The sequence below is a fragment of the Galeopterus variegatus genome, unplaced genomic scaffold, assembly GCF_000696425.1.
Source record: "Galeopterus variegatus unplaced genomic scaffold, G_variegatus-3.0.2 Scaffold4410, whole genome shotgun sequence".
NCBI classification, from domain to species: domain Eukaryota; kingdom Metazoa; phylum Chordata; class Mammalia; order Dermoptera; family Cynocephalidae; genus Galeopterus; species Galeopterus variegatus.
Window position 1 is genome coordinate 101,231 of NW_007730521.1, and position 19,402 is coordinate 120,632.

The 19,402-nt window shown below is 54.7% G+C and overlaps 2 protein-coding genes across 4 annotated transcripts in view; both read left to right on the forward strand.

Moving 5' to 3' along the window:
• The first annotated feature begins 51 nt into the window (after positions 1-51).
• On the forward strand, positions 52-13,005 carry LOC103603043 (NADH-cytochrome b5 reductase 3). Its single transcript, XM_008587519.1, has 8 exons — positions 52-183; positions 2,239-2,311; positions 2,694-2,800; positions 3,628-3,757; positions 4,340-4,423; positions 4,667-4,752; positions 8,907-9,006; positions 11,903-13,005. The coding sequence occupies exons 1-8, from the start codon at positions 100-102 to the stop codon at positions 12,073-12,075; spliced, it is 837 nt and encodes a 278-aa protein (XP_008585741.1). The 5' UTR covers positions 52-99; the 3' UTR covers positions 12,076-13,005.
• A 4,102-nt stretch (positions 13,006-17,107) lies between these two features.
• POLDIP3 (polymerase (DNA-directed), delta interacting protein 3) overlaps positions 17,108-19,402 on the forward strand; it is a 28,421-nt gene continuing 26,126 nt past the window's right edge. For 2 of the 3 annotated variants that reach the window (XM_008587520.1, XM_008587522.1), the window contains exon 1: positions 17,109-17,219. In XM_008587520.1, the coding sequence (XP_008585742.1) occupies positions 17,161-17,219 (59 nt within the window). In that variant the 5' untranslated portion in view covers positions 17,109-17,160. Of the gene's footprint in view, positions 17,220-19,402 lie in introns of all 3 variants that reach the window. The other variant, XM_008587523.1, reaches the window with a different exon arrangement.

Sequence of the window (19,402 nt, forward strand, 5' to 3'; positions counted from 1 at the left end):
GGGGGAGAGGCGTCAGGGGCCCCACCTCATGGGCCCGTCCTGTCTTTTCAGTTGGGCCACGTGGTGCTCTCCCCGGTCTGGTTCCTCTACAGCCTGCTCATGAAGCTGTTCCAGCGCTCCTCACCGGCCATCACCCTGGAGAGCCCGGAAATCAAGTACCCGCTGCGGCTCATCGACAAGGAGGTGAGTGCTGGGGGCACTGCTGCCGCAGCCTCAGCACATCCCAGCATTTTTCGGGCACCTACTGTGTGCTGAGGGCGTGGTCCCCCACTGAAGGAGATTGTATTGTCAGCCCATTTTATCCCTCGGTGTTGCTCCCGCCCCTCGCTCAGCCAGTGAGCGGCCGGTCTGTATGTGGGATCCGTACCCTCGGCAGGAGTGCCACCGCGCTTCCCAAACGGCGCACTAAAGCAGTGCGCCACCAGGCCGGCCCGATATGTTTTATACATATGTGGGCACGCACACACTTTTTCGTTTGCCAAAATGAAACTGTAATGTTTGAAACATATTTATTTATTTATTTTATTTTATTTCTTTTCCTTTTTGTCTTTTTCACTGACTGGTAATGGGATCGCAACCCTCGGTGTCGCGCCCATACTGGGGACCGGCAACGGGATCGCAACCCTCGGTGTTGCACCCGCACCGCGCTCAGCCAGTGAGCGGGAACCGGTCTCCACATGGGATCCGAACCCTCGGCGGGAGCGCCGCACTCCCAAGTGGCGCACTCTCCAGTGCGCCACCGGGCTGGCCCTGAAACATATTTATTAACATTTTTTCCTTGGTGGTTTTTTTTCCGAACCCTCGGCGGGAGCGCCGCACTCCCAAGCGGCGCACTCTCCAGTGCGCCACCGGGCTGGCCCTGAAACATATTTATTAACATTTTTTCCTTGGTGGTTTTTTAGGTAGCTGGCTGATACAAGGATTGAACCCTAGACCTTGGTGTTGCCTAACCAAGTGAGCTAACCAGCCAGCCCTTCTTTGTTGTTTTTTAATTCCAGAAGTAATGTATAATTTATATACACTCACTATAAAAATTCTGTTTGTGAAATATGAGCATTCCATTCCCTTTGTTCCCCGCCCCCACCCCATTACCACTTCCCAGAGTCCTGTGCAGAGGGCCCAGGTCACGGTTGGCATGTACCCACCAGACCTTTTCTGGGCATCACATTTATATGCATGTTATGTGCAGGGGTATAGGTGTATGCACACTTAGTTTCTTTCTTTTTTTGTCTTTGGTGACCGGTAAGGGGATCGCAACCCTTGGCTTGGTGTCGTCGGCACCGCGCTCAGCCAGTGAGCGCACCAGCCATCCTTATATAGGATCTGAACCCGCGGCGGGAGCACCGCTGCACTCCCAAGCACCGCACTCTCCCAAGTGAGCCATGGGGTCGGCCCTCTTTTGTTGATCACATGATTTTTTTTTACCCAGCCATGCAATGTGGATACCTTTTCATGTTTAACCCAAAGCTGCTTTTTTTTTGACCGTCTAATATTTCATCATAGGTATATGACACAAAGGACCCTCCAGCCCCCCTTGATTGAGCATGTGGTAAACATCTTTGAGTTAAATCTTTGTCCCCCCTCCTTGCCACCGTAGCCTAGTGGTGGCTCTGCGGGGTCAGCAGGTGGGCCTGCTTTTTGGTATTTGTTGCTGGGCTCTTCCAAGGCTGCCCTGCTAGAGGTTGCCCAGTGCAATAATTATCAGTGTCTTTCCTTCATTTCTGTTCTTTCTTCAAAAATTGTCTGGCATGTGGGTGTCTGACCTTGATCCTCAGAACCAGTGGATAATCCTGGAGTCTCCTCCCAGGAGGCAGGCCTTGGGGCTCCTCTTCCCCTAAGTGCAAAGGCTTCTAGAGGAGGCAGCTTTGAGGCCTGGGCTGCTGGGGCAGAGAGGCTGGCTGCCGTCCTTCCTGGGATTGTCTCTGCTCATATGCTGCAATGACGGGGCCACTGCTCAAGCAGATGGCAGAGGCGGATTCCCACCCCCTCCTGGATTTTTCTAGACCACCTGACATCCTCTCCTTGGGACCCTGGGTTCATTCCCCATTCTGACCTCCTTGTTATGTGGCCCCGGGCAGGTCACTGTGTGCAGATGTGTGTGTCCACATGTGGCATCAGTATTGCTTCTTTTAAGGACACTCAGGGGTGCTGGGGAGGAGCAAGGGTGGGGGACTCTGAGGGCCAGTGTCCCCTCTGCCCTGGGTGCCGTCGGTCCAGCAGCTTTGGGACTCTTTGCAGATCATCAGCCATGACACCCGGCGCTTCCGCTTCGCCCTGCCATCGCCCCAGCACATCCTGGGCCTCCCTATTGGTGAGTCCTGCCCGGACCCAGCCCACACTGAGCCCAGCAGGCAGCTGGGGCACTGGGTCAGGCAGGCGGGAGCTTAGCGTTTCCAATAGGGAGAGCAGGGAAGGCTTCAGGGAGGAGGTGACAGCCGCCCTGGGCCTTCGAGGGTGAGTGTGTCAGAATGAACGTAGAAGAGCCCTCGGGGTCGCTGGCAGTGGCAGCAGCAGGGGCAAAGGCGTGGAGGTGGGAAAATGGGAATCTCCGGGGGTGGAGGGGGCAGTGGGAGCTGAGACCAGGCCAGGCTTTGCATGCTGGGGGAGTGCACACAGGGCACTGGGCTGACAAGACCCAGTGGTTGCCTGCAGGGATAGTCCCTGGCCCAGAGTGACCCCTCCCTGTCTTGCAGGCCAGCACATCTACCTCTCGGCTCGAATCGACGGAAACCTGGTCATTCGGCCTTACACACCCGTCTCCAGCGATGATGACAAGGGCTTCGTGGACCTGGTCATCAAGGTGAGGTGTCTGGACTATGACCTCGAGGGGGTGGCGGCAGAGGGCAGGGCTGGGGTTCTGGCTGAGGATCCTGAAACAAGGACAGGTCATCTACTGAACAGGAGCCAGGAAGGCCGCCCTGCTGGTGCACACGCTCACACTCCTAAGGAGCAATGGCAGGGCCCCTTCCCTGCTCTCCTTCTGGAAAAGCCCAGGGAACTGGGGGCTGGGCGTGGGGGCCTCCGTGCCCTACACCGAACTCTCTTCCCTCCCTTGAGGCCCTTTGCACACACTGCCCCCACTTTACCCCCACCCCCCGCCTTCCCAGCCCTGGGCAGGGTGAGCTGCTCCTCCGCTGTCTCCCTGTCTGTGTGTGAGCGGTCGGATCATAGCACGGCTCTTTCCCAAGGCAGCGATCCCAAAGGGTACAGGGACGGGAGTTGTTCCAAGAGTGATGTTTTTATGAGAGCACAAAATGGAAAGAATGGAATATCCCCCGGGAGGGTGTGGCTGAGCTGACTTCCCAAGCCTTTACTGCGCTGACAAGAAAAGGCAGGGCCCACACAGAGGGCTCTTGCTGGAATGTTCACACATTGAGCTCTCCGGTTGGGTAGCCTTGTATACCAGGCTGATGCTCGGCTTTCCCAGGGCATGTTAGGTGGGGGGCAGACTCCTGAGAGGATGGGACACGGGATAGGTAGTTTTGATGGGTAGATGGGGCACCACAGGGAAGGCCACACGCTGGCCTCAGAAGAACCCCAGAGGAGGCGCTGGCTTCCCACCGTGGGCAAGAGCTTGCCCTGGAGACACTGGGGCAGGGGACTGAGGGCTGCTAGTGTGTCTTGCAGGTTTACTTCAAGGACACCCATCCCAAGTTTCCCGCTGGAGGAAAGATGTCTCAGTACCTGGAAGGCATGCAGATTGGAGATACCATTGAGTTCCGGGGCCCAAATGGGCTGCTGGTCTACCAGGGCAAAGGTGATTTGGGTTGGAATCTCCTGGTTACTGAACAGGCTTGGAGAATCTAAGAGCCTGGGGATGCCAGGTACAGGGCCTGACTGCCCTGCCTGGGTAGGTGACTCCGGTTGGGCAGCTGTCTCATCGGGATGAGCTGGCCAGCACATGGGCTGCAGACTGGCTGCTCTTGGGAGCGCCAGGTACAGGGCCTGACTGCCCTGCCTGGGTAGGTGACTCCGGTTGGGCAGCTGTCTCATTGGGATGAGCTGGCCAGCACATGGGCTGCAGACTGGCTGCTCTTGGGAGTCAGCTGCAGCCCACAGACCATCTTTGTATGGCTTACTCAGCATCTGAAACAAGCACAAAAAAGGACTGAGCTGGAGTCCTCTGGTCTACCTGACTCCGCTCTGCTCCCTGCAGAGAGGACATTTGAGTTGGGTCCTGGATCCCCACCTTCCCGTCCTCTCCCTCACCCTAACAGGCTGGGATTGTGTGGCAGCTGCCCCTATGTCAGACCCTTGAAGTAGGGGCAGGTTCTCCATCCTGTCCGACCCCCTGCACAGCGTGTTTGAGGACCAGGCCTCACCTCTTCTTTCTCCCCAGGGAAGTTTGCCATCCGTCCCGACAAGAAATCCAACCCCATCATTAAGACAGTGAAGTCTGTTGGCATGATCGCTGGAGGGACAGGTAGGTGGGGCCCAGAGCCCCTCACTGAATCCCTACGCGGCGCATGTTGTGGGTTGAGGTCTGCAGGTCAGGGTCAAGGTGTGGATTGAGGCATAGGTTCTGAGCGCTCGTGAGCTGCCTGAGGTCAGGGGCCCAGGCCCATTGCCCTAGCACTTCTCCGCCCTCAGACACCTGGTACCATCCTGTGTGTACCCAGCAGGCGCTCACTCAGTGCGTGGGGGGGGGGTCCCGGCTCTTTTGCAGGCATCACCCCAATGTTGCAGGTGATCCGCGCCATCATGAAAGACCCCGATGACCACACTGTGTGCCACCTGCTCTTTGCCAACCAGGTGAGTGGGTGTCCCAAGATATGCAAACTATGCTTCCCCTGAGAGGGGACTCAGGGCCCAGCCAGGCACGTTTAGGGGTCCACACGGCTCTGCTGAGATGCTGCAAACAAGCAGCGTGGAAGGGATGCTCTGAGGGTCTATGCACAGGCAGCCTTTGCGGCAGCAGGTGGATCAGGATTTGCAGTCCAGAGCTCAGAGTGGCTGACTAAGTAGGGCTGCTTGGGGGTGGGGTGGCACCTGGAGCACCCCCACCCTGAGATTGCCCACTCTGGGCAGGCAGCCTTTGCGGCAGCAGGTGGATCAGGATTTGCAGTCCAGAGCTCAGAGTGGCTGACCAAGTAGGGCTGCTTGGGGGTGGGGTGGCACCTGGAGCACCCCCACCCTGAGATTGCCCACTCTGGGTGCTTCCTCCAAACCTCAGAACACCCTTCACCACGAGCAGAGTTTGGAACCTGGCAGTGGAGTGGGAAGAACGTTGGCCTGGGCTCAGGCCAGCCTGCAGATGGAGGGGCCCACTTTACAAATGAGGTGCTGGGAGCAGACATCTGTACAAGCTCCCTGAGTTAGAGAGTGTCGGGATTGAGCTCAGGTCCCTCTGACTCCTGATTTATATCTTCATCCCCGAGCACAGTGCCTGCCTGCCTTGGCCTGTTGTGTGGCCTTGGATGAGTCCCTTGCCCTCTCTGGGCTTCCTTCCCTCATGTGCAGAATGAGGTGATGGAGTAAGATTGGGGCAAGGCCTTTCTAGGCTCAGCATGTTATGACTGCATATGTGGGTTTTATAAAGTGACACCCCTTTGCAGGGAGACCAAGGTAAGACCATCCCCTCCCCCACCCCGACAGTGGGGGGCCCATGCCTAGACCCCCTGTGCCTCCAATGTAGTTCAGGTCAGCTTGTCCCGTGGGTCCATATGGCCCAATTCCACACTGCCCGCCTGTGAGGAAACCGAGCCCAGAGGAGGAAGGGAGGGCCTTGGCTGAGGACCCTGGACATGGGTCCTTGGACCCCCGCACAGCTGCAGAAAACTGCCCAAGGCAAACCAAGGTGGCCTTGATCAGGCTCAAGGGTAGGGAGAAAGAGCCAGAAAATTCGAGCTGGCCGATTGGAGGATGAGAGGACAGCAGTTAGACTTGGCGGTGCTGGGTAAGGGTGTGCTCGGTGCTAGGTGAGGATGTGCCGGGTGCTGGGTTAGGGTGTGCCGGGTGCTGGGTGCTGGGTTAGGGTGTGCTGGGGTAGAGGGTTCTGGGTGCCTGGGTAGAGTTGGAGGCTATGAGACCATTTCTTAGCTGTATGGGGCATTTTTGTACCTATTAGCCTTTAGCCAGGGCTTGGGGTCACTTCATCCTTTAGCTCTGGACACAGGATCAGAGAGGGCTTGACTGTATATTTCTCACAGGAATTGTTGAAGCCAGGACTTGAACCAGGGCATATTTTTGTGAAAAATAGTTATATTCAGAAAACATCATTTTGTGTAACAATTCTGCAAACTTTTGTGATGCTGGCTGAACAGAAGCAGCTGGATTCCCATGTTTCTGTGTGATATTGCAAGTCCTGGAGCCTCTGGAAAGTTCCACTGCACACTCGTGAGAGAGCAAGAGTGAAAAGTGCAAAGAATTCGTAGTATTATGTGAAAGTTGTTTTGACCTCATGGACCCCCTGAAGGGTCCGACTCTGGGGTGCCCCAGGCCACACTCTAAGAACCGCTCCAGTTGATTCATTGTCTGTCTCTCCTTTCTTTCTTGGTGACCTCAGTGCTCAGATTTGAGTTGGGGGGGCCTGCCCTTGGATGGCAGCCCCCTGAGCTCCCACCCCTGCATTTCCTCATCTGTCAGGACTGGTAACGTTGGCAGCCGCGTCACGGGATGGTTGTGAGACACACGTAGGTTTGGACAGGACGACTTACACTGCAGAGACATGGGTTCTTCCTGAATGAGCAGCAGTGAGCACGGGGAGGGGAGCGCTGAGGCCGGGTCCTGGAGTGGGGGAAGCTCAGGGCTCCGCGGCCCGCGTCAGCCTAGAAGGGCAACAAGGGAGACGTACATGCGCAGGGACACGTATATTGTTCTGGGACAGGGAGGCCTGATAGTCTCAAAGTAAAGCTGAAATTCCCAGGGGGATTTACCCCCGCTTTCATATGACAAAACGATGCAGAACAGTTTGGAAGACAAAGTACACATGCACGACCGAGCGCTTAGAAAGAGATACGAGGAGGAACTGAACACAGGTCTGTCTTTTATTATGAAAGTTAAAACATGAGATTTACTTTTCTATCCATCTGACTGGCAAAAATTAAACAGATTAAACCAAAAATTAAACCAGTGCAGGCCGAGGTGTGGGAAGAGGGCCACCGTGGGGCCCGCTGCTGGGCTCGGAGTTGGAGGGACCTCTCCGGGAAGCAGATTGGCTGCGTGTATCGAGCGCCTTAATGGTGTGGAGTTTTCCACCCTGAAACCACACTTGGTCAAACTTATCCTAACGAATTGGTAGGGCCGTGAGGATGCTCAAAGAGATGTTGTTTGTAAAGGAGGTTGTTCGAACAATCCAGGGGTCCTTCTGCAGGGAACAGGTGGTCCCTCCACCCGGTGCAAGTTGGGCAGCTGGTCAAAGGGCATTGGTGCACAGGGGCCACTGACACGTGGACAGGCTGTGGTGTGTTTTTACCCAAGAAAAGCAGGTGACAGGGTGGCATGCACGGTCTGATCCCATTTTTAATTAAAAAAAAAAAAAGAAAATTATATGTAGTTAATAGAAAGAAGAAAGTCTAAAAGGTACAACACTAAAATCCAAACAGTCATTAACTCTGAAGGGTTCAGATTCTTCCATATTTTCTGTATGTTTTACTTTCAGCTTGTCCAGCCTAAGCCCTGTCCTCACCCCATTAGGACAGGAGGGGCCCTAAGCACTGCCCCCCTTAGAAATCAGAAAAGCTGATCCAAATCCTCCTTCCCTGGGACATGCAGAGGGGTGTGCCCCCCACCTGTAGCCCATTTCCCAGAGGAGAACATTGAGGAGCTGGACTTGTGGGGCCCTTGTGAGGACGAATCACAACAGTGTGGGCTGTTTCGCTCCCCCCTTATCAGCACAGTGCCCACCATGCAGTGGGTACTCAAACATTGGTCCCCTTCCCGCTCTCCGTCCCTATTGCAGTTAGTCCCATGGTGGTTCGTCTTGCTGAGTGTATTCAAGCGCCTTTGGTCACGTGGTGGGTGGGCGCTGCTCACAGCCATGGGAGCAGAGAAGTTGCATCTCCTGTGGCCGCCTTGCTGGGGAGGATCCACCCCGCCCTTCACCCTGCCTGGGGCCTCCAGTAGTGGTCTGTTGCCAGGTGACCCTTTCTGGTGGCAGTGATCTTTGGCCCTGGTTTCTGAGTCCCACAAGGTCAGTGACACTGCCCACTGGCTCAAGGGGCCCCCATGTCTCTGAGTGGCCTGCAAACACATGGCCAACAGCCTGTGGTCAGGAATGGGGAGGAGGCCAGGTCAGACGGGGACTCCCAGAGGAGATCCCTGATACCCTCTGGGGTCTGGGAAGGCTTCCTGGAGAGGATGATGCTGGACTGAGTTCCACAGGTCCATGTGGAGCTGGCCAGGCAGGGATGGCAAGGCCAGGCTGGGCGAGGGGCAGGTGTGACGTGGGGTGTGCATGTGCCTCCTGAGTCATGGAGGTACAGCCTGGGATGCCTTGCCCGAGGCATGAGGGTGGCGAAGCCTCCCCCTTTAAATGGGGAGCACTCATTGTCTGTGTACTAGAACCTCCCTCAGGGGTGGGCTCGGGAACGTTTTAGCACATTTCCTTCCCGTCGTCTTCCTCTGTCTCTGTAGGGAGCTCTGTCTTCTTTAGTCTTCTTTTCCAGTCTTTCCCTCCTCGTTACATTGTGCACGCTTCCCCACATTACGACTGTGCAGTCCCCGTTGGTAACACATGTCTTCGTCAGCAGCTTGGGTCGGCTCTCTAGGCCTGTTGACCAGAAAGGGGTGAGCATGTTTTCAGGACTCGGGTGTGCTGGGCCTGATGACTTTCCCAGAAACTCGGCCAAGTGTGTGGCCCGCGGGTGGGCGCCATGACCCGCGGTGTGGGCACATGTCTGTTGCATGTCTGCAGGGGCAGTCCCTGCGACCCGTCCCTCCTGACCACTTGGCCCTATCCCCCACAGACTGAGAAGGACATCCTGCTTCGTCCCGAGCTGGAGGAACTGCGGAACGAGCATTCCGCCCGCTTCAAGCTCTGGTTCACAGTGGACAGGGCTCCTGAAGGTGAGAGCGAAGCCCCGGGAGGGGTGGGGGCGCCGCCAGGGGCTCACCTGTGCCAGGCCCTTCGCAGTGCTGAGCCTCCTGCTCGCACGATCTCGTCCGGTGTTCACTGTGGCCTGTGAGAGAGGTGGTGTGACCCCCATCTCACAGATGGGGAACAAGGGCTCAGAGCAAGTGCCCAGAGTCACACAGCTAAAAAGCACCAGAGCTGGGGCTGGAACTCGGGTCGTCCACCTCCAGAGCCAGAGTCCTTCCCCGCCCACTGCACCACCCCCTGGACGAAGAAGGCCTGGTGTTCTCGCCTTGGGCTGGGGCTCCCTCTGGGCGGATCTCCAGGGACAGTGCTGGGGGTGGGGGCAGTTGCTTCTGCTTTGCAGGTTATACCCCATAGGATACTTTACACCCATTTTCTCCCCCATCATCAGCCGTGGAGAGCAGACTGGGCCAACGTTATGGTTACTCTCATTGTACCTGTCCGGGTGGTTCAGTTGTTTGCTAAGGTCACATGTGAGCTGTGGAAGAGTCAAGACCACATGGTGGAGGCAGAGGATGAGGACTGCCCCCCAAACCTGAAATGAGCTTGCCCTCTGGGAATTAAACTATCCTTACTTTTCCTATTCTAGGTAGAGATGTTGGTAAAAGAAATATCATAATTTTTTCCCTGCTGTAAGAAAAGCAGCAGCTGGATAATTCCGGTGGTGTTTGGTTTCAGGGTTGGGAGGCTATAGAGCACGGTGGGGACTGTGGTAGGTTGGACGCCTCTGCCCCATCCAGAGGGGGCAGTCCCCCTGTCTAGGAATACAGCCCTCTGTAGCCAGGGCTGTGCCACTTTTCAAGAGAAGCTGGGGACCTGCATTTTCATGGGAAATTTGTAGATGTTGGAAACTGTCCACACCACCCTGTGCTTCCCCCAGAAATGAGCGCATACACTTTTCAAGAGAAGCTGGGGACCTGCATTTTCATGGGAAATTTGTAGATGTTGGAAACTGGACATCTTTGAAGTACCCACGCGGGTGCCAGCTTGTGATCCGCATTCGCATCCTGGCATCCTGCCCTTCCGTTGCCTCTGGCTCTTCCCATGGCCCTCCAGTCCCCCCAGGACTCCCGCACAGTGGGAGACACACACCCTCTGCTGACAGGGAGGCTCTGTCCACACCACCCTGTGCTTCCCCCAGAAATGAGCGCATAGGCTCTGGAGGCTTGCACCTGTCTCTTGAGCTGGGCCATCTGGGCAACCCCTGAGGGAGGGGCTACCCTCCTGGCTTGATCAGTTTGGGTTCTGGGCCTTCCAGGCTGAGACCCAGGCCTGGGTGGATTCATGGACTTGATTGCTGTGTCCCAAGGCCTCTGGCTGGATTAGCTTTCCTGGGCCAGCCCCTCTGAGTGAGGCAGGTCCCCTCCTGGTGAGACCCTCTGCTCTGTGTGTTCATGAAGCCCACCTGGCTCCAGGAGCAGATGTTCTAGTGGGGGCGCAGAGGACAAATGGGGAACAGGCTTATCTGTAAGTTAGAGAGCATGGTGGCAGCTGGTTAGTGTGATAGCGGGAGACCGAGTGGAGCTGGGCTGGGGAGGCAGGAGTGGACCCTGGCTCTGGGAGTCAGAGCTGCTGTTTTTCTTTTAATAAAGAAAGGAACATTTCTCTTGTCTAGTCAGAAGGGGGGAAATGAGAGGTGGGTTGGCTCCCTCTGACTGCCGTCTCTGTAGTGTGGTCGGGGAGGCTCGTTGGTGAGGGAGCGTTTAGCCACAATGAGAACTGGAGCCTCCAGTGACCAGCAGGGGGAGGGGCCAGTGCTGACCCCTGGTGGTGGCATGTGGCACGCCGAGACCACCTCCTAGGGGCAGTTTTCTCAACCGTAAGCAGTCAGCGGCCAGTGGGGTCAATGGCTGGGCGGTGTCCTAGCGTTTTTCTCTTACGTTGATTACAACCCTGACCCACAATTCAAAACTAGTTGAAGTACTGCTGTAGCATTAGGTATACACGGAAGTTCTAGATGTTGACTGAGAAAGAAAATGGTCACAGGTCAGGGCGGCTGTACTGTGGAGCTAGTGAAGGAGCAGGGGACAGCAGCTAGAACACGTGACAAGCGCAGCTGACTTACATCCCCCACAAAGCCACCTTCAGTACACATGTAAAGAAAAATACACTAGCCAAAAATAATCCTTATAATATTGAGACGTGTCTTCACATCTCATAAACACATTTTGTAAACTAGCAAATAACCAGCACCACACTTTAATTAACTGGCAATCTCTGTCCCCCATGTTACACATAAGGTAGTAGCATACTATTTATACTACTAGGCATCTGGCTTTTTTAATATAACAGCTTATCCCATAGGCTAACACATTGGATGCAAGTAGTTTATTGGGAAGAGGAACTTAGGAAGTATGAATAGCTAAGTGGAAAAATCAGCATGAATGAATAGGTCTTTTTGTGGAAAATTGGGTATCAGTCTCACTGGAGACCTGGGGAACGTAATAACTTCGTATAGCATACATTATACGAAGTTATACGAAAAAAGATGACCGGTAAGGGGATCTTAACCCGGACCTTGGTGTTGTCAGCACCACACTCTAGCCCACTGAGCTGACTGGCAGCCCCCACGCAGTGTTTTACAAAGTGTTTTCAGATCCATTGCCCAGCTATAAAAATGTTATCTATCTATCTATGCCATGCCTTGTTCCAGAAGGAATTTTAGGAGGCTCACAAAGACTCCTGTGGTGAGTCAGAGTGGTACAAATGAGAAGTGGGAGTGAAAGAAAAAAAGGGCAGGGCCACAAAATGAGTGGAGTCAGGAATGAGGTTTGTACAGAAACATGGACTGTGACGCACACTTGCCATGGACGGGCAGTTGGTCACCGGGCCACACTTTGGCTCACCTGGTGTCTCACCCCACAGCCTGGGACTACAGCCAGGGCTTCGTGAACGAGGAGATGATCCGGGACCATCTCCCGCCCCCGGAGGAGGAGCCGCTGGTGCTGATGTGCGGACCCCCGCCCATGATCCAGTACGCCTGCCTGCCCAACCTGGACCGCGTGGGCCACCCCAAGGAGCGCTGCTTCGCCTTCTGATGGCCGGGCTGGCCGCACGCGCACCCACCCGCCCCGCGTACTCACCTCGCCCTGTCCACACTTACCCTGCCATCTCCCCCCATCTGCCCACATCTCACGCTGGAGCCCCGGGTTCGGCCTGGCCTGCCCGTGCCCTGATGGTCACCCAGCTGAGCTGAGCTGGCCCCTGAGGGTCCATTTTGGGAGCAGGATCTGTTTCAGGTGGGCCACGGCTGGCCGCCTTCAGATAGGTTCCTGTCTGGCACTCACCAGTTCTCACCGAGGTGCCGCTCCACCCGTCCTCATGACCTCCACACACACTACAGGCCCAGGGCTGCCAGCACTGTGTTCCACCAGCCTCTCTGGGCAGTGAACCACAGTTGAGCTGCAGGTGCCAGGGACCACCTCAGCCACCGTCCTGGGACCCTTGCCCGCTGCCCCTGCTGCCTGCCTCAGAGCTGAGGCTGGGCCTTAGCACCTGACGCTACAGGTGACAGGAAATACCAAAAAGTCCTCTTGGAGGGGGGCTGCTCAGGGTGAGAGGCTACCCCCCAGCCCAGGCCCCAGGCAGGCCCAGTAAGAGGGTGTTGGCCAAGGGCCCCTTGGACTGGCACATGGGCCTTCCTGAAACCCTAACACATCCAGACATATGCACAGCCTTGGGAGTCTCAAGCTGTCATCCTGGCAGCCCGATGGACCCCCTTGGGGTTCTGGGGCCACCAGCCGTGGGGGCAGAACTACAGCCACCATGTTTATTCCTCTGTCCCAAACTTACCCCTCCTCTTGCCCAGTGTTGGGGGAGATTTCAAGCAGTGCCTCTTGTCTGAGAGACATATTCGGTGGCTTTGACGTTGCCTTTAGACAACAACTGTGTTAGCCTCTAGCATATTGGCTTTTTCAGAGTCATTTATGAGCAGGAAAAAAATTGAAGTAAAACTTTGCTAATATCAACCCTTCTGCAGCTCCTTGAGGCTCTGTGACGTCACCCCAGGGTGGGGGAGGTGGGAAAAGGCTGCACGAGGCCTGGTGTTCATTTTTTTTTTTTTTTTAATTTAAAAACTTTAAATTTTTTAAACTTGAAAGATCACCAGTAAGGGGATCTTAACCCTTGACTTGGTGTTGTCAGCACCAGGCTCTCCCAAGTGAGCAACCGGCCATCCTTATATAGGGATCCGAACCTGTGGCCTTGGTGTTATCAGCACCGCACTCTCCCAAGTGAGCCACGGGCTGGCCCATGGCGTTCATTTCTGATGTACATTTGTGCTGTAGAAAATTTGCAAAGTGCAGAAAAGTATACACAGGAAAAACAATTCCCCACTTTACCTGAGTCCACTCATGTGGCTGCTGGCTTCCCTCAATGACACGTGCCTCCCACATGTCCCCTCCCTTCACTGCCCCGTTGGTGGGGGTTCTGGTGGGAAAGATTCGACAAGTGACAGGTGAGGAGACATAGTGGGAGTAAGGGCTGTTCAGCTGGGCAGCACCTCTGAGGAGATGGCATTTGTGTGGGGAGGTGAAGAGAAGAAGCTGGTGCTGCTGGGGTAGGTGTTCAAGGTGGTGAGAATGGCAGGTGCAAAGGCCCTGTGGTTGGGACAAGCTTATGGAATAAGCTTCCAGGAACAGAACAAAGAAGGCAGGTTGCTGGAAGGGGCAGTGGAGATGAGGCTGGAGAGAGAGGCAGGGCTGGACTGGTGCTCCAGAGGGAGTGACCAGCAAGTGCAAGCATCCTGGGGCAGGAATTTGCTGGGTGGCCCCAGGAACGTAATGATGGCCAGTGTGGCTGGAGTGGAGCAGGGAAGAAAGGGTGGGGGAAGCTCACAGGACAGAAGGCCTGAGGCAGTCCTTGGGCTAGGGGAGCTCCTTTTTTCTCACCTCAGACTTTCTATTCTGCTGCTGGCACACAACCTGGCCTCACTCGGGCAGGGCCGGGACTCCTCAGTGGAGGGAAAGGACCGGGCCTGGGAATTCCGGGCCCTACTGGCTCTTTGCACGCTGTGTGCCGGCGACTGTGCCGAGCACTCTACAGACATTTGGTCTCATCCTCATTCCTGTCTCTGTCCGAGGGCGAGAAAACAGGCCAGAGGGTCAGGATTTGAATGCAGACCTGCCTAAGCCCACAAGAGGCTGTCTCCTGGAGCTGGGAAGAACGGAGTGATTTGGACCTGATCCCTACCCTCTCCTGGTCTCAGTTTCCTCATCCATAAAATGAGTGTGTGAACTAGGTCACGATTCTCCACCCTCTCAGACCCGACACTCTAAAAATAATGATTGTAGCAGGTCCTTTACTCTCGTGAATTCACAGGCAGTATCACCTATACATGCAGAATTTAAAAAATCCACACAAAGCTCTAAATAAATTCTAAAAGAGCAAGAAAGAAAAGAAAACGTATTTCAGCATGTAAAAAGGCTCAGCCCAAGTTCCCCTGAATACATGGGACAGACTTGGGGACTGTTACAGCCCCAATGCCGCAAGACTCCCGGGCTCCGCCACCAGGGGCACAGTTTTTCCAGGCGGGGCAGAACTCTTGCTGAATTTCCAAACAAAGCGGGACTGAATTCCTTCAGCTATAGCGCAGCTGCATTGCTGGAAATTCCACACTTGTTCACATTGGGCAAAAAGTCTTGTGTGTGCATGCAAGAAATGCATCTCTGCCTGGGCTCAGAGCTATGTAACGGGCTCTCCCCTCTGGGAATGTCCAGGGACTTGGGCTGCTTTGCACCCCAGATGCCCCCTCACCGGTCTCCACCTCCACATGCCCTCGCTCCCTGTTGTAGGGACAGCCAAAGCTCTGAAATGCCCCTGGCGGGGAGGGGCCATCCCAGAATCAGATCTCAGTTTATGACCCAATTGTGCTGGCTTACAAAATCATTTACGGGCTGGCTGGTTGGCTCAGCTGGTTAGAGCGCAGTATTATAACACCATGGTCAAGGGTTTGGATCTCCAGACTAGTCAGCCGTCAAAAAAAACCTAAAACACTTCAGCGACTACATTAGTCCATTTCCTGTTGCTTATAACAATACCTGGAACTGGGTGATTTATAAAGAAATGAAATTTATTTCTTACAGTTTAGGAGGCTGGGAAGTCCACAGTCCAGGGGGTATATCTGGTGAGGGCCTTCGGGTGGGAACTCTAAAGGGTCCCGTGGTGACACACGGTATCTATCACATGGGGAGAATGGGCTGAGCAAGAGAGCTGACCTCACTGCTCTCCATATAAAGCCATCAGAACCACACCCAGGACCCTCGTTAAACCATCAACCCATTACTCCATGAATGCATCAATCCACCCACGAAGGCACAGTCCCCTTGATCCAATCACCACTTAAAGGCCCCACCTTGCAAGTTTCATAATTGGAGTTCCACCCTCTTAACACTGTTACCACGGGGATCGAGTTTCAGTGAGTTTTGGGGTTTTTTTTTGGGGGGGGCGCACATTCAACCCACAGTAGTGACCTTTTAACATTGAACTTTTTTCATGTTAAGGTGCGACAGGGCCTTAACTCTTGTGGTCCTCTGGCCCCTTCCCACTTTCCTCCCCATCTGTCCTACATTGTCCAGCTGGCACCAGAACGGAGGCCGAGTCCCCCGGCCCTCCTTTCCTCATCCCTGTCGTGTTCCCCTGGGACGAGGAAAGGAGGGGTACATGGTCCAGTCTTGCAACGAGGAAGCCACGCAGGGGCTGGGGGTGGGCTAGGACCCAGTCACAGGTGCGCAGGGGGGACCTGGACTCCCATCTGCTGTCTGCTGTGCAACCCCAGACCTTTCTGGCTTTCCTAGCTCTTACCCAGTTTCTCCACGGAGCTCCTGATGCCAGATTTTTTATTGTGGTGTGATGGTAACTCCACCCGTTCTAAATGTATTTTTTAGTGACTGATTCGACAAGTACCTGTATGTGTTGAACACCCCCCCCCCCCTTATATTTGGCTCAGTGCTGGAGGCTGGGGTGACATCACTGAGAAAGCCACTCCACGCATCCAACCCTCCCAACGACCCGTCTGTCATTTGCCCCATTTTACAGATCCGGAAGACAGAGACACAGAGAAGTGAGGCGATTTGCTTGGGAAGCTCCTGCCGCTAGGCGGCCCCACAGCTCTCACCCCCATGCCACGAGCGAGCACCTACCTCGTGGGGCCGGCGCGGCACACCGCCTCACCCACCATTCAGTGGTTATACAGGGAACGGTTTCAGGGAACTGGCTGAGGTCGCGCAATTTCAGAATGAACCGTGTGAAAACGGCCAGTTTTGTGAGCCATAACAATCAGTATTGTTGGGAATTTCCTGTGGCCGAGACTACAGGGAAAGAAACAGGGACGAAGAACTCGCTTTAGGGACTCGCTTGCTTGACCCAGTATCGTTTTTACTTTTAAACTAATGGAACACGAAGCCGGGAATAACGTATTGTTGGGAATTTCCTGTGGCCGAGACTACAGGGAAAGAAACAGGGACGAAGAACTCGCCTTAGGGACTCGCTTGCTTGGCCCAGTATCGTTTCTACTTTTAAAGTAATGGAACACGAAGCCGGGAATAAAACCTTTAAACAATCTGCTTTTTAAGTCTAAAGGAACCGGGCAAGTCGCAGCTCCTGGGCATCCCGCAAAGTAGGCGGGTCACCGCTGGGGGCAACTTTTACCCGCTCAAAAATTCGTCTCACATTAGCAGTGAGGATTCGGGCGTCACCCCGAATCGTTATTTTCCTTACTCATAAGTTTAAGGCATAAAATGTGTCTGTGCTTACTTCCTAGGTAAGGTATCCTATTCTCATTACCCATACGGTGAGTATCACAATAGACTATTAAATTAACAGACCCGTCCCTCTGAAGTTTTTGTTCTTCAGTAATTAATTTGTTACGTCGCTTTTTATTTGATTTGTTCCCGGGAAAATAAAGGATCACTAGTACTCCCAACTCGCCGTATGCAGATAAGCAGCCGGTACCGTGAAGACTCATGGGGAGCGTCCCCGCCCTTTCCGGTCCTTGCGTGGTTTGAACTGTCGCGAGAGTTGGTCGGCGGAGCGCCGGAAGTTGCTTGTCGCTCCGTCGGGTGTGAAGGGGCGGGCTCGCGGCTAAGGCCAGTCTAAGCGGCTCTCGACTCTTTCGGCGGCGCAAGATGGCGGACATCTCCTTGGACGAGCTCATCCGGAAGCGCTGGGCGGCGGCGAAGGGAAGGTGAGCGCCCTTTTCTCCCTTCAGGGTTCAGGGTCCGCGGCCTAGCGGGGCTCGGGGCGGAGGAGGGAGCGGCCGGGGCGTGAGACGGAGGGCCGTTTGCTCCCGCCCCCTGTCGCAGCCGCGCTCCTCATTGGCCGGGTCGTCGCCACCGTCGCCGCCACCGCGGGCCTGGCCACCCGCCCGCCCACTGGTTGGAAGCGCCTTGGCTCCCGTGGGTCGGGGGAGGCCGGTGGCGCTGCGGTGGGGACGGGGTGCCCAGCTTGTTGGGGGAGGGGAGGGACTGTCCACTGGGGCCCCGTGTCCCTGGGGTCTTGGTGGCGCGGCCCCTCCCGCTGAAGACAGGCCTTTGGGCCCCGCTCCCCGGTGGTGTCTGCGCTTCCTCATAGCCACCCATCTCAGAGTTAAGACAACTAAAGTTTACGGGGCAAGTGACTTGTTGAGACACTGCCGAAGCTGAGACTCAAACCCGAATCCCGCTCCCGTCCGCCTCTGCAAGCTGCCTCTGCACACTCGCCTCGCTCTGCGGCGTCTGAAGTTTTAGGAGCGCTTTCTACACACACTGTCTTGTTTACTCTTCACGTGTGCTCTGTCTGCCCAGTTCACAAACGGGAAACTGAGGCTGGGAGAGGTGGAGTGACTTGCCCGAGGCCACGGAGAGCTGAGTTGGCCTCAGGCATGGGCAAGAAAACAGGTGGGACGGGCTGGGGGTTGGCTGGGTCCTGCGGGATGTAGCCCCCGGCTCTCCTGGAGGTGCTTTGCAATTATGTGCCCCAAACTTGTACACCCTTAAATGTTATTAGTCATTTCCAGCTTTTGTGAGCTGATTTCTCTGTATGAAGAAATGAGAACTTGATAGTTTTCCAACTCACATTAACCCCAGGCAGTAAAGATACTGGATACTGTTTTCTCCGACACCTTCATTCACTCAGCAGATGTTTAATAACACCTTCTGTATGCCTGTGGCTAGAAAATAGATTTTTTTCTCTTGCTATCCGAAATGAATCCCCCACCCCCACCGCTACAACTGCCACCACTACCACATAATCCACCAGCCACCACTTCACCTGGTTTCTGGTTCCTAGCAGGCAGGCTGTTAGTATTTTTCTCCTCAGCTGTTGTCTGGGAGTAGTTCTCTCCTAGGTCTTCCCTCTTGTGACTGATGCGGAATTGGTGCTAGGTTCTCTCGCCACTTCTAAATCGGTGCAGGTTTCATAGGTTCCTCCGGTAGTCCCTGGTCATGCTCTCTCTGAGATTACTGTCCTCAGGGCCTGACTTCAGGCAGTCTGTCCCGTCTTTTCAGTCTGTACTTTTTTGGCATTGATGTGTGCAAAGTCTTGTGTTGGGCAGTGGATGGGGCGGGAAGGGGGAAGTGTGGATCCACGAAAGAATGGGGGCTGTGCAGCCACGCAGACCTGGTTCCTGGCAGGTGCTACTGTTGGGTTCTTTGCCTCCCTGGCCAGGAGCCTTCTGAGCTAGGCAGTTTCTTCACTTGCAATTGTGGTGGTTCCTGATAGGTCATTGAGAGAATTAGATGTGAGAACTTCTGTTTTAAAGTTTATACCTTGTAGTAGATGATGGTAATTATCATGGACCTTTTCTTTTTTTTTCCTTTTTGTCTTTTTTCGTGACCGGCAACGGATCGCAACCCTCAGTGTCGCGCCCGTACTGGATCGGGACTGGCAACGGGATCGCAACCCTCGGTGTCCCGCCCGCACCTCGCTCAGCCAGTGAGCGGCCGGTCTGTATGTGGGATCCGAACCCTTGGCGGGAGCGCCGCCGCGCTTGCACGCGGCGCACTGTAGCAGTGCGCCACCGGGCCGGCCCACATGGACCTTTTCTTAAAAGAGTAGAAAGCCAAAAAGCCCTGGGGACGTAATTGGTAAGCACTGGGGCTCTAGAATCAGACCACCAGGCTTAATTTCCCTGCTTCTTCCACTTTTCATGTGATCTTATGCAAGTTATTTAACCATTCTGCGCCTTTCTTTCCTTATTAATGTGGGTAATATCTACTTCCTTAGGTTATTGTCAGGACTGAGAGTCAGTATACCTAAAGTGCTTTGAAAAGTGCCTGATAACTACCAAGTCAATAGATGTTAGCTTTTGTTGTTATCTTTACCAAAGGCCTTTTTTTTTTTTTTTTAAAGATGACTGGTAAGGGGATCTTAACCCTTGACTTGGTGTTG

Excerpts from the sequence above, each read along its gene's own strand:
- LOC103603043 (XM_008587519.1), top strand. The coding sequence starts at position 100 with ATGAAGCTGTTCCAGCGCTCCTCACCGGCCATCACCCTGGAGAGCCCG. Across the intron at positions 2,312-2,693 it reads CATCCTGGGCCTCCCTATTG|GCCAGCACATCTACCTCTCG; the intron begins GTGAGTCCTGCC and ends CCTGTCTTGCAG. Across the intron at positions 4,424-4,666 it reads CATGATCGCTGGAGGGACAG|GCATCACCCCAATGTTGCAG; the intron begins GTAGGTGGGGCC and ends GCTCTTTTGCAG.